The 14788-nt window shown below is 34.7% G+C and overlaps 1 protein-coding gene across 1 annotated transcript; it reads left to right on the forward strand.

Annotated features, from left to right (window-relative positions):
• Positions 1 to 6690: 6690 nt before the first annotated feature.
• On the forward strand, positions 6691 to 12900 carry LOC109003640 (protein FAR1-RELATED SEQUENCE 6-like). Its single transcript, XM_035684304.1, has 10 exons — positions 6691 to 7067; positions 7950 to 8054; positions 8568 to 8724; positions 8802 to 10903; positions 10984 to 11109; positions 11192 to 11267; positions 11478 to 11847; positions 11973 to 12044; positions 12160 to 12206; positions 12619 to 12900. Exons 2-6 carry the CDS (start codon positions 8007 to 8009, stop codon positions 11219 to 11221), a joined length of 2463 nt encoding a protein of 820 aa, XP_035540197.1. The 5' UTR covers positions 6691 to 7067; positions 7950 to 8006; the 3' UTR covers positions 11222 to 11267; positions 11478 to 11847; positions 11973 to 12044; positions 12160 to 12206; positions 12619 to 12900.
• Positions 12901 to 14788: the final 1888 nt, after the last annotated feature.

The following is a 14788-nucleotide window of genomic DNA, read 5'->3' on the forward strand; positions in this document are numbered from 1 at the left end:
AATTTAGAAAAATTATAATGATTAGATGAATTTAGAAGAGTTGTGAAATAAACGAGGTCTTAATCCTCCTTGGCATCATAATATTAGCTAGTCTTCTACTTCCGAAACTCAAGCGTTAAATCAAAAAGTTATTCTACTTGAAATTTGTTTTATTGACATGATAAGATTTGATTTATATGACATTTTAATTTTAAATTTCTCTACAAAATAAGTTTTGACATATCAATTAAATGAGTGTAACGTCCCGTACCCGGAATGGTCGGAGGATTATTTCCTGTCACTTACAAACATGTCTCTTCAAGCATCTAACACTCCAAGGACTTCATAAATAGTACACAATCTCATATTTTCCAAATAACCATAATACAAACTCCATAAGTTATCATTACAGAATAACATAAACCAAAGGGGGGTCCACAATTTTTCAATAATCTCAACGAAATAAAATGATACATCTTTAGATCTCAATAGGTCCAAACAACACAAAGTATTTCAAATACTCAAGTTGAATCATTCTACTAATAATGGTACTCTTAGGTACTCGACCTTCTATCCATATCTAGCCAAGCTCCAATTTCTAACCCTGACTCTCAGCTAGGTAATCAATGTCATTTGAAAAATAATGAAGATAAGGGATGGGTTATCCACAACTCAGTAAGCAGAAAACATATACCAGTATGTAAACATGAGCCCTTTTTAGAAAATTTAGTATGCAGGAGTAAAACATTTCATTTTCATGTACACATCTCAAAACGTATTATCAGAAAGAAATCCGAGTGACTTTTCAATATTTTCATATTCTTAACCATTTTCATATTTAAATACTATTTTCATATTCAAATACCATTTTTATATTCAAAATCACTTTGGCATAACATAATGACATGTCTTCATCTTATTATAACATATCATATACCATATTTAACCTCCGTGGTAGGGTTGTGATATCCCCGATGGCCAAACTAGGCAGTATCATAGTATGAAACTTCTCATTTTTCAATCTCGGAGTCCCGAGTGTGCACACAGGAAAGAACATATAAAAGATCAATTTGTTTCCAAAGTGGGTGTACTCATACCAATCATATCATATCATATCATGTTGGTACCAACCATATCACATGAACCAGTATCATCATATCAAAACTATATTCAGAATCAGAACAGATAAGTATGCCAAAGGTTTTTCATATCCATATCATATCAAACCACGTGCTGAACATATTCATATAATTTTCATTTGATCATAAACAAACCCAAATCATTTTCACATCATATATATAAAAATTCACAGATATCATATTCGCTCTTTTGCACATTTCAGAAATATGTCAAATATTGCTCATGTTTCATGCCAAAAACATTTCTTTTCTCTTTCCTACGTATCTCATGAGTGAATGCAAAACATATACTGTGGTTGTTTTTCACCTTTTCTTTTTAAAATAACATGCACATTTTTACAAACCAACCTCAGTTCATTTATTTTTATGCAAATCTAGCATAGAAATCCCGCTTACCTGGACTTCCTAGTTTTTCAAAAATTTCCTCGACAAAGTCGAACAATTATCAATCGTCACCTATAAGATAATCATGTAATTTCCTTAAATTTCCAGTCAATTACATATTTCTATATTTAAGCCTAAACTTCTAAAATGACCTATTTTAATTCCTCAAAACTTGAATTTCGTATAACCACAAAATAGCATCATTTTCCAAAACCATCAATATGATCCTCTTAATCGAATTCGTACCGAAGAAGAATTTAATCGAACAAGTATTATGATAATTACGGAACTCAACAAATACTAATATTAAAATATCTATAATACCAACAACGTATTATAAATTAATGGAATACTAGGACTACTTTTTTAAAAAAATCTTATAAAAACGTAATGAAAAAAAACTTCTCTCTTAAAAATAGGTTTACTTCCTTTAGTTACCAATATTATTAAAATGTTATCTACACAAATACAATATTTCATGTGACTTAACAACAAAACCCATTTTAACATAAACCCAATTAGACTGTTCATCTGAAAAATGTATCTGAGACATACAATAAGAATAACTGGTAATAGCACTCAACTATTAGGTTAATGATTTATATATATATATATATATATATATATATATATATATATAACTTATAAGAACAAAGCTAGAGGAAACAAAACAACTAGAACTTAGTATATGGCGGCAGGGACTTACCCCAGGGAGACCGAGGCAAGCGTGGAGGAGTACAGCGCGACGAGGCTGGCTGGCAGGATAGTGGTGGCGCGGCTGAAGAGCAGGAGTGCGGCGGAAATGCCGTCGAGCTGGGCTGAGCATGAGAGAAAAAAAAAAAAAAAAGGCGAGGTGACCGAGCGAGAGGCTGAGAGAAAGGAGTGTGTAGACCGAAAGAGATGCTTGACGTGATGGGTGGTTAAAGCTGAGGTGGCCTGTGGGTGTCTGGCACCCTTTTCCGTGCGGGTGGCGACAACTAGGAATGGTTGGTGCGGTGCGGTGCAGTGGTTCAGTGGTAGGGCCTTTGTTTCGGGTGGCTAAAACAGGGGAGCTTCGTGGCTTGCAATGGAAGCTATGGGAGGCATTGGGCGGCAGCTTTGAGCGGCTAATCACGGTGGTGAGATCTGGACCGAGGTTCACAAGGGGTGGACGAACTGTGTGGCAACAACATGTGGGGGCAGTGGGTCACCCGACTCACCCTCTGTTTTTTTTTTTTGTGAAAAAAGAGAAAATACAATCATGGTTGATGGAGGCTGTGGTTGACGGCAAAGTTCCTTTCTAGCACAATGAAGTGGAGCTCTCGGTTGACCCTTATGTGAAGAGGAGGACGAGTGGCACATGAACTAGGGTTGAGGATGTTTAACTAAGGGTGTAACCAGTCCGGTCCGGTCCGGTTTTGGACAAAATTTAGGATCGAACCGGTATGTACCGGTTTTATATTTTCCAAAACCGATTACGCACCGATTACCCTCATAAACCGGTACTTCCAATTTTCGGTCCGGTCCGGTCCGATTTTCTAGTTTTTTTAAAATGTAAGTTTCACAGTTTGTCATTAAAAATGTTAAAAAAAAAAAAACTGATTTAAAAAAATCTGTTTTAACTTTTGTGCCAAGAATAAACCTACTCTTACACTGAATTAGACAAGCATTATGCATATTATCTTAGAGATAATTAATGAAAAAATGATCATATTTAGAAAAGCTTACTCGCAATGATTGTAAAATCTGGAAATACAAGATTTTAAATACAAGATTATAGAAAAATCCCATGGTTCCTTAGGTTTCTATACATGTTAACCATCCACTGATATAGGTCACAAAATGGGCACGGTTCGATCAACCAACAAGGACCTGATCAACCCAATCGGCAATAATAAACACAATAATAAATTTCGAATTCAAAAACCCTACCCTAATATCACAAAACCCAATCAATCTAATCGGTAATCACAGATTCACAAAAATTTCAATATCACAAAACCCAATCACAAATAGATGAAATCACAAAACCCAATCACAAAAATCATAGTAGGATAGCATGTAATTTAAAAAAAAATACTTACCGTGGGGGCAGATCGGCAAAGAGACTGAGACAAAGGCCGAGAGAGTTGAGAGAAGAGAGATTGAGAGCGACGACGAAAGAGTTGAGAGATGAGAGAGTGAGAGTGAAAGGCGGGAGAGTTGAGAGTGAGAGATGAGAGAGTGAGAGAGGGGATGAGAGACAGAGAGAGCGAGTTGCGAGAGGCGAGGCCGCGAGAGCAAAGTGCTAAGAAGTGAGAGACGAGAGAGTGAGAGGCGGGAGAGTTGAGAGTGAGAGACGAGAAAATGAGAGACAGGACGAGAGACGGAGAGAGCGAGTTGCAAGAGGCAAGGCCGCGAGAGCAGAGTGCTGAGAAGTGAGAGACGAGTGGCGGAAAGCAAAATCATGAAGGAGATGAAACATTGAATATGATTTCAGATTTACTGATTTAGGGTTTTCAAATAGATGAAAACGGCGCCATTTGGCTTTGGCCCTTTACTATTTAATTCAAGTTTAATTCTTTTCAATGTGTTTTTATTTTAAATGCTAATTAAAATTTATATATATTTCATATTTGTAATACATTTAATAGACTATAGTGATTTAATATAACTATATATATTTGTAAGACATTTAATATACTATAGTCAAATATTTTATATATTAGACTATATAATATATATATATATTTGTAATACATTTAATATACTATAGTCTAATAGTATTAATATTAGCATATTAGTATAGTTATATATTAGTATTAGTTATAGTGATTTAGTATAACTATATTAGTATAAGTATAACTATAGTCTATAGTCTATATTAAACTATTAGTATTAGTTAAATAGTTATAGACTTATATATTAGTATAACTATATAATATATTAAACTAGTCTAATAGTATTAATATTAGCCTACTAGTATAGTTATATATTAATATTAGTTATGGTGATTTAGTATAACTATAACTATAGTCTATATTAAACTATTAATATTAGTTAAATAGTTATAAACTTATATATTAGTATAGCTATATAATACATTAGACTATATAATAGTATTAAAATTAGCATATTACTATAGTTATATATTAGTATTAGTTATAGTGATTTAGTATAACTATATTAGTATAAGTATAACTATAGTCTATAGTCTATATTAAACTATTAGTATTAGTTAAATAGTTATAGACTTGTATATTAGTATAGCTATATTAGTATTAAGTATAATTATAGTCTATATCAGACTATTAGTATAGCTATATATTAATATTAATATTAGTTATAAACTTTAAGTAAAAATTTTTAGTATTAATAATGAGTATAACTATAATCTATAGTCTATATTAGACTATTAGTATTAGTTAAATAGTTAAATAATCTATAACTACTAGTTATAGACTTATATATTAGCATAGCTAAATAATATATTAGACTATATAATAGTATTAATATTAGACTATTGGTATAGTTATAAGTTATATATTAGTATTAGTTATAAACTATATATTTAATATTAATATTAGTCATAAACTTTTAGTAAAAACTTGTAGTATTAATTATAAATATAACTATAGTCATTAGTCTATATTAGACTATTGGTATTAGTTATAAACTTTTAGTGATTTAGTATTAACATTTTATGTAATAATTTATAAATTATAATCAGAAATTATTTCATATATGAATATATATAATTATATATATTATATATAAAAATTTCACATAAAAATGTATAATTATACATAATATATAAAACATATCTATATTAATTTATATATATATAATATTTTGTATAAAACTTATATATACAATAATACAAATATTATTTTTTATATATATTTTTTATCAACCGGTCCAAGTCGAAAAATACTAAAACTGGAATCGGTCGGTTTTCACATTCTAAGAACCAGTCTCGGACCGGAGCAGTTCAAAACCGGTCCGATCCAGGCCGGCTTTCCGGTTTGAATTTACACCCCTATATTCAACAAACATATATATATATATATATATATATATATATAAGATATAAATAGTAAACAGAAAAACCAAGAGGAAGAAGATGAAAAGGGCATGCATGAAAATGGCAAATGGGCACGAAACCACGCGATGCATTCTGGAAACGCTTCCACGGGCCTGAGCTTGGCAGTGGGCTGGGTCTTACGTGAGGATATGGTTTACACATCAACTTTTATATAAAAGTTTTTAACTCAAATGACACAAAACTAAGCAAAACAAATAAAAATAAAAATGTTGAGGGATGGAAGGGGAGTGGGATCTTTTATATAAATATATATATATATATATATATATATATATATATATATAATGATCATTATATTATCGGACCAGATACCCATTTACTCAACTGGAACACTAATTTTTTACCAATTCCAAATTTGTTAAATTAATTTGAAGTACATATATTTTGAGTTCATGTTGGCCAGCGCATGCATGGGGAAGATAGTAGGGGAGCTTAATACTGTTAGGAGAATAGACCATTAACATGACGTTTAAAATGTTAGAAGAAACATATAAAGTAGGTGTTTGGGATTAACCTTTATGAGAAATGCTAAACCCCACCGATAGTCTCCCGATAGGTTTTTTTTTTACTTAATGATTAAAGAAATATTTTTTAATGATATTGTAAATTTTAAGTTCTATTACATACAGTCACTTTTATATACTTTTTACACACTTCACCGATGTGATTGGCCAGAACAGTTATTTTATATTAAAAAAGTTATGCAGTCAATCACATTAGTAAAGTGTGTAAAGAGTACGCAAAAGTGATTGCACGTAGAATTTTTAAAAGATAAAATACACTTATTGAGACCCAAATTGAGAGCACTCTCAATAGATTCTTCATCTTATCCTTTAAAATACATCATCAAAACTTATTTTTTTCTATTTTACATATTGACTTTTATAATATATCATACATCAGCTTATCTATTTTTTCTTCATATCATTTAAATATTATACTTTTTAATATTTTTTATTCATTTTAAATATTTTCTCTAACTATCAATAATATCCTCATAATTTTTTATATGAGTTCTTCTATACGAAATCCACTGTAGCGGTGCACTCAGTGCACTCAGTACGTGGATTTCTCTTTTTTTTTTTTTTTTTTTAAAAAAAAAAAATCAAAACGCACCGTTTTGATTGTAGACGTTTTTGTTTTGAAAATTCGTTTCTGCACATTCGAATTCATGCCGCGAAACCCCTGCTCCATCGCGACCCGTGTCTCCTTCCACAACCCATCACCTCCCGGCGACGCCGTCTCTCTCATCAGTGCCACCGAGCGGCACTCCTCTGTGTGCCCAGTGCCTCCACTGTCCCGTGAGCTCGTTTGAACGGAGGAAAAAATATTTGAATCCCGCGAAACCCCCTTCCTCGCCACGAACCCGCGTCCGTCGGGTTTCGCTTGCCAGCGCCACCTCGCGACGGCTTCCTCTTCCCAGCGCAACCTCGAGCCGCACGTACGTTTGCCCAGCGCCGCCGCTCCCCGCGAGCTGATCGAACGGACCAAACCAACGACGGGTAAGAGTGCTCTGTTTCGCCAAATCGTTTTGTAGGTAAATATTGTACTACCATTTTCCTGTCCATACATGCTATGTACATCATGATTTTTGTGTTTTCTGAGATGGGTATGCTTAGGGCATGGAGAAATTTTCAGAAAATGATATTTGCTATTACAATCTGTATTTACCTGTCAAAACATTGAGGAAAACCCGTGTGTTGTCTCCTAATGTTATCAAGATGCAACTGAGGTTGTCATTAACAAATAGGCTAAATTTTAATTGTCAGATTTAATATTTATGCTAATCATAGTTAATATTTGAGCTTATTTATGCTGATCATAGTTAATATTACAATCTGTATTGACATGTGTGAAAGTTTGATTAGAAGTTGTTTATTAGTGATCATAGTTAATACTTGAGCTTATTTAATTTTGGTTGCTTTAAAAGTTGTTTATTAGTGATCATAGTTAATCATTGCAATGAATTGACCCGTCCGAAGTGTATATTTTTTTTAAGAGTATAATTAATTAGAAGAAAATGTGGCAAAATAGTGTCAGAAATGACCTATTAGTGTTTTTTTAGTCTTGGGTAGATCAGCATTACACATGCCTTTGATTGATTGCATATGTTTCATAATATTTAAGTGTGACATATGTCTCTTACACATCTAAATTGTAAGTATGCATTAAACTGTTCACTGTCACTTAAAATTTTCGTCCAGATATATATCCCTCCATTCAATTTAGGTAACATATATATATATATATATATATATATATTTTAATCAATTTAGGTAACATATCCTCTGGCTTATACCATTCTCAAATATTTACCTTTTTTATCATTCTATTTCCAGTGCCGTTATTGTATATATGACAGTTGTTGCGGTTTGTTGCTTTAGGCTTGTAAGTTGAAATTTGGGGATCTGAAAGGAGCATTGTTAGACACAGAATTTGCAATGCGTGACGGAGACAACAATGTGAAAGCCTTGTTCCGCCAGGGTCAGGTTGGTACTTTCTTCAATATCTAGCACTGAAAGGATGGGAACTTGAAATATCGGGTGAAGAAGTCTGCTTAGATGCTTTTATGTGCTTTCATCTTTGTCTCTTTTTGTTGCTCCTATTTCTGCATTTGAAAGTACTCTCTATAATTTTCCAAGTAAAATCATATGTCTATAGGCAGATTAAATTGTCTAAGAAAGTGCATCATTTTGAAGTTGAGGTGTTTAATTTCAGATGGTATCTGTGCTTGGCTTGCCATAATTTTGATTGGCTTCCCCAAGTATTGTCCTACATACTTTCTATAGCCTCCATTCCTGAAGCTTGATGGTGTTTCTTTGCAAATATATTGCTTTATTTTTTTGGGTGATTCTTTACAATTCCCCGAGTACTCCAGTAGACTATAGCCCATTTTCTGATTCAGTTGAGGTATATTTATTTGAATTTTTATAGTTCAGAAGTTAACATGTTAAATTTTTATTTGAGTCATCCAAATTTCGCTAACAACATGCCTGTTGCAGCAGATGCCACCTTATATGTCCTACCCTCCGCCGAGTAATCCAGATGACTTGAGGCAAGAAGTGCCCCCGACGTCAACTATGCCAACCGATACCACATTTGAACAAAATCTTGGAAGTACATCACGGATGACTGCTGAAAGTTGTCTTGATGCCAACGGTAGTACAATTTTGTTTGCCTTGATTATAATCATTGTAATTTTGTTTTGATGCTAATCCGTATGTTTCCATTTTTAGACATGGTTTTCGACATAAATGAAGATTTAGAGGGTACCACTGTTGTCGAGGATGATGAGGTACGAGTTGAAGCACCAAGATCTGGGATGGAATTTGACAGTATGAAAGATCTTATAGCCTACTATAAGCTGTATGCGAAGCAAGAGGGTTTTGGTGTACGGACACAAAGGACTAGGAAAGATGATGAAGGGAGGCCTGTGTACGTGACTGTTGGTTGTGCCCGTGGCGGAAAGTACCATCCTACGAACAATAATATCTCGAAGCCACGACCAACAACTAGAACAGATTGTAAAGCGATAGTAAATGCGACATTGAGCAAGAATGATAAATGGGTTTTCACCACTGTTGAAAATGTGCACAACCACATAATTGTGAGCCCCAAGAAGATAAGATTATTGCGATCTCACAAACATCTAGATGAATATAGTCAAATAATCTTCGACCTGAATGATCGAGCCGATATACGAATGAACAAGAATTTTTATTCTCTTGTCGTTAATGCGGGGGGTTTTGAGAATCTTCAGTTTCAAGAGAAAGATTGTCGGAATTTCATTGACAAGGCTCGACATTTAAGGTTGGGTGAAGGTGGTGGCGAAGCACTTAATCAGTATTTCCAAAGAATGAGAAATCGGAATGATGGGTTCGTTTCTAACATGGACTTGGATGATGAGGGAAGGTTATGGAATGTATTCTGGGCTGATGCTCGGAGTCGAGCGGCGTATGAGTATTTCGGAGACGTAGTAACATTTGATACAACGTACCTAACAAATAGGTATGGTATGTCTTTTGCTCCATTCGTTGGTGTTAATCATCATGGTCAGTCCATATTATTAGGAGCGGGATTGCTTTCAAACGAGGACACTGAAACTTTTGTGTGGTTGTTCCGAATGTGTTTGGATTGTATGAATGGTCGGGCACCCAAAGCCATGATAACCGACCAAGATCGGGCAATGAAGAGTGCTTTTGCCATTGTATTTCCTAAAACTCGTCACAGATATTGTTTATGGCATATAATGCGCAAACTTCCAGAAAAGTTAGGATCTCATGCGCAATTCAATGCGGGGTTGAAGATTGACCTTCAGATTGCATTATATGACTCACATACCAACAATGAATTTGAGGAGAGCTGGGGTCAAGTAATTGCGAAGTATGATCTCCACGGCAATAAATGGCTTCAATCCTTATATGAGGAAAGGTCTTTTTGGGTTCCAGCTTACTTGAAAAGTGTATTCTGGGCTGGAATGAGCACAACACAAAGGTCGGAAAGCATGAATGCATTTTTCGATGGGTATGTCCATTCCGGTACCACGTTGAAGGAATTCGTCGACCAATTTGATAATGCTCTTAGAAAGAAGGTGGAGTTAGAGACAATGGCTGATTTCAATTCTAACAACCAAACTATTCCCTGCGTGTCCCATTTTAATATTGAGAAGCAGTTTCAAAGGTTATATACAAATGCAAAGTTCAAAGAGGTACAAAGAGAGTTGCTGGGCCTAATGTGTTGTAATTGTTCGTTGGTAAGCACAGAAGGGTGCATTTTAAAATACCAAGTGTTCGATGAAATAAGTACTGATGACCACATCAAAACACTCAATTTCTGTGTTTACTATAACGAAGAGGAGGTGGAGGTCAAATGCACGTGTGCATTGTTTCAGATGAGGGGGATTCTATGCAGGCATGCACTTAGAGTTTGCCAGTTCAAAAAGATTAATGTGCTGCCAGATGTATATGTGTTGGATCGTTGGAGAAAGGACTTAAAGAGGACATACACATTAGTCAGAAGTAGTTACGATGACCAGCGGGATAGAGCAGACGCACGGAATTATGAGCGCGTGCTTAAAAGATGTTCGAAATTAGCGACGAAGATATCCTCTGATAATGAGAAAATCAGTGCGTTCTTGCGTGTTGTTGATGAGTTTGAGACAAAATGTGAAGGTTCAACACTAGAGTCGGCATATGAACAAACGAAGGCCAAAGCAAATGTCGTCTTGGATAAGGGTAAGAAGATACTAAGCCCCAACGTGACTCGAGGGAAAGGGAGACCCCCAAGTAAGAGGAAGGTTCCACCAGTGGAAAAGTTGGCACCAAAGAGAAAGAAACCGGTATTTGCTTGAATAATTTTGCATTGTTTTAAGTTACTATTATGACTCTAATATGTGTCTATTTATGTTTTCGACCTCAGACTTCCAGGAAAATTTTGGTAGATGAAACACAATGGGGTGAGACACCGGGATCTGAACAACACCAATTTGATTATGGGGTTGATGTTGGAACACAAAACAGCATTCTTACACAATCAACGCCAGAGGTTAATTGTGTCTTTTCAATAACTGACAACCATGTATCACATCATGATGCACACTTCTAACCCTACGATTGTTTTATTTCAGATGTGTCACCATCTCGATCCACACTTATAATCCCATGGTGATGAGAAGCCACATTTTTTTGAAGCTCTTGGAGAGGGTATGTTGTAGTTAAAGAGGAGCCAATCATGTCCCTTTTGAAAATGATGCAATCTTTCTATTTGAAAATAAAGCTTATATCTAATTATCTCGCATTTTTTTTCCCCGTCTAGTATTATTTTGCATGATTGACCCTCTCCATTTTTCTCTTAAGTCTTCAAATGTCGTCTTGGCTTTATATCCTGTAACATTGTATGATTGTATTTCTCAGATCTACCACCGTGACTGAATTGCTGTTTTTGTGTCTTTTAGAGGGTTGGGTGGTAGTTTGTGTATATGCAAGTGTGTCTTTTTTGTTCCAAATGGAGAGGGTTGGGTGTAGTTTGTGTGGTTGTTTTCGGTGTAATTTTTGTATCTCTCCAAGAGGGGAAGGTAGTAGTTAGTTGTATCCATGGGTGTATGATAAATGGTACGGTTTTTTGTGGAGATGCAACGGGCAATTTTTGGTACCTCTTGGAGATCAAAGGTGTTTTGGTACCATGAGCCAACAAGTTTTGGAGGACTACTTTTGCAGTTTTGGAGGTTGATTATGATGCAACTGAGGAAAATATCAGATGGAGTTATGGGGTAGGCTTGTACTGGTTAGTGATCTCTCTTTTCATAGCTCCTTGAATGGTGCCTTTTCCATTGCTTCATTGTCAAAAGTTCTTGTCGTTATATTATTGTACAGCCTATATAAAGTGACCTCCATTAATTTCTTTTGCAGTTTTGAGTGATCCTGCTAAACGAGTTAACTAAGATCTATGGAGAAGCCGAGATTGATAAGTATACTTTGTGGGTAAGAAAATGGGAAAAAGCAACAGATATATATATATATATATATAATATATAACTAGCTTTTGTAATTTCTATCATTATTGGGGGGTACTTATGATTTTTGTATACCAATGCAGGACACAACAACCCTAAAGTGACCTCTATGAGTTAAGTGATAAATAAGGTTTGGACTTGCTATACATATTTTCAAATTTTATGAATCTGATCCTATGAGTTATGTTGTTACAGATCTACAATATTAAATAAAAGCTAAATAGAGTCATCAATAACCATCTCGGTTTCTATATGTACTTTCAAATGACCTCCATTCCTATTGCCATTTTCCTTCTCTTCTATATTCATAGGAGATATATATACGATCTGCACCACATCAATTCTTGGTAATCTTAGTTCGCAGTGATGGGTTCAGTTAGAACCTTTTTTTTTTTTTACTTTTTTAAGAGCAGAAAATATGTTCTAATAGAGTGAAGTTGCATTGTTAGAAAATAAACTACTTATTGAGGGAGTGCAGTAAAACATGTGCCACATGTGTAAAAACAACATTGACTAATTAATGTAATTTGTTTTATGTTCAGGGAGTGCAGTAAGATTGTAATGCATCAAACTGCTGAGTTTTGATCTCTGGCTGTGAATTCTTGAGATGTGGTTATGAACCAGTAGAAAACACCACAGAGCATGTCTTAATAGTGTCAGACTATCCATTTCTTTGCTCTGTTCTAAATTCTAATGAGTTCAACACTTCCTTGTTGGGTTCTGATGCGTGATCTTTCCTGTAAAGTAAATGATGGGTGCTAGAGTTCACTGGTAGATGTATGTGTTAAGTTCGTTTCTTTTATTCTAAAGAGATGGAATGTGGAAGTAGGTTCTATTCAGCTAATGAGTTCAAATTGGATGCAAGGTGGTGGCTTATTGATCCCAAACATTTATTTGGTGGGCCTACAATTGGAGAGGGAGCTCATGCCAAAGTGTATGAGGGAAAGTAAGTTTCGAGCTTTTCTTGAATTTGATTCCGTTTAATAGTTATTTGCTCTGTCGAACTGAAAATTTATTTGCTTTGGATTTGATCTAGTGAAGGTTGGATTTGATTTCGAGGTTCTTAGTGTCTTGTTTTGTCAATTTACTAATAGATATTGAAACCGTGTGCCAATAGTTTACTGGTGCTTGCAAGGAGCCTGTAATGGTGATAGTTACCGAGCTTTTATTGGGAGGGACATTACGTAAATAGTTGCTAAGTTGTTTGGACTGGAAGCAGAACCACTCGGACTTGGGATATATATGCACAATGATGAGTTTTTAAAAAAATATGCTTTAAATTTGGGCAGATTGGATTCATTAATTCTTGATTTCCCTTGAAGTGAGTAAATGGCTAGTTGACCTGAAAAGAGTAACGGATGTCCCTCATGCATTCATATGACAAATCTCGTTTAAGAACATTAACAAATCACTTGGATTATGGACAGGTTGCTGTTGTTATGGGTGTAATTAATGCTCCAAATCTGGTCTGTTAATAGCTTTATCGTCCAAAAGTAAAGCCAGAACTTGAAGCTCTCGTATCATATGTAGTCATAGTGTTCTTCTTGCCAAAACTATTTCCAGAATTGGATAGCCCAAATATCTCAGAACTTTCAGCTAAATTGGCTAAATGTATGCAAATTGTACATGATTTCTTCAAAATTTTCAGATGAAAGATAGTTGCTTTCGAAGGGAACTTCACGCAAGTTGCAAAGGATGCAAGTGAAATGAGGAAGACACGGCAAGTTTGGAGGCATAATCCAATCCTTACCTACATTGAATGTCACTGTTGTGGAAGTTACAAAGCTTTTGTGGCACTTTTCTTTCTTTAATACGTACATGTATCTTCTTTTATTTGGGACTCACATCTATATATATACTTGGAAAACTTCTCTTCTCCTTTTATCTTTTCTACTACTACATTTACTTCTATAATTATACTCCTTTATCCTTTTCCTTCGTGCATTAATGGTATGGATTTATGCATGCAAGCGAGCGAGCGAGCTCTCCATATTTACAAGTTTTGAAACAATATTTAAAAAAAAAAAAGGTGAGCAATCAAACTGTGTTAAAAAGCTGTGAGTACAACCTAAATACACAATAAACATACAAGAGAAAATGCCCAACTAGAGATAAAGATGAGCATAGATCCATAAATGCGACAACATAAGAAGAGTGTGAACTTTTATGAGCAGCCATCCAAATATAAAGAGATTTGAACATAATGGCTCTTAAATATGCTCCAAGTCCGAGGGACATTACGAAAATTAAAGTTACCATATATCTATATAAATATGCACCATCTGTTTCCATACAAATAAAAAGCATTTGAAAATCAACTTTTGTGAACATGGTTTCCACTTTCAACCATTCATGCACAAGCTCTTTCTACCCAAAAATTAGATAATTCTACACAACGTGCTTTTTACATTACATTTATCCAAACCAAACAAACAATATTACAAAGGTGATAATCCAGTACAAACACAATAACTTTCGTTTTTCCTTTTTCAGATTCTTCGCTATCTCTCTAACTTTTTCTTCCCTTTTCCGAACGGCATACTCGCGGCGTAATACATCATCCCATGTATTACGCCTCGAGTTCTGTTTTAATAACATGTTCTCCACTAACAACTGAAAAATATCCGCCCATACAAAGAATTCACACCTCGTATCTCCCTGCACACAATACAAACTCCCAAATTAATATGACACAAAGTCCAACCAGCAACA

Source organism: Juglans regia, chromosome 13, assembly GCF_001411555.2.
Source record: "Juglans regia cultivar Chandler chromosome 13, Walnut 2.0, whole genome shotgun sequence".
NCBI classification, from domain to species: domain Eukaryota; kingdom Viridiplantae; phylum Streptophyta; class Magnoliopsida; order Fagales; family Juglandaceae; genus Juglans; species Juglans regia.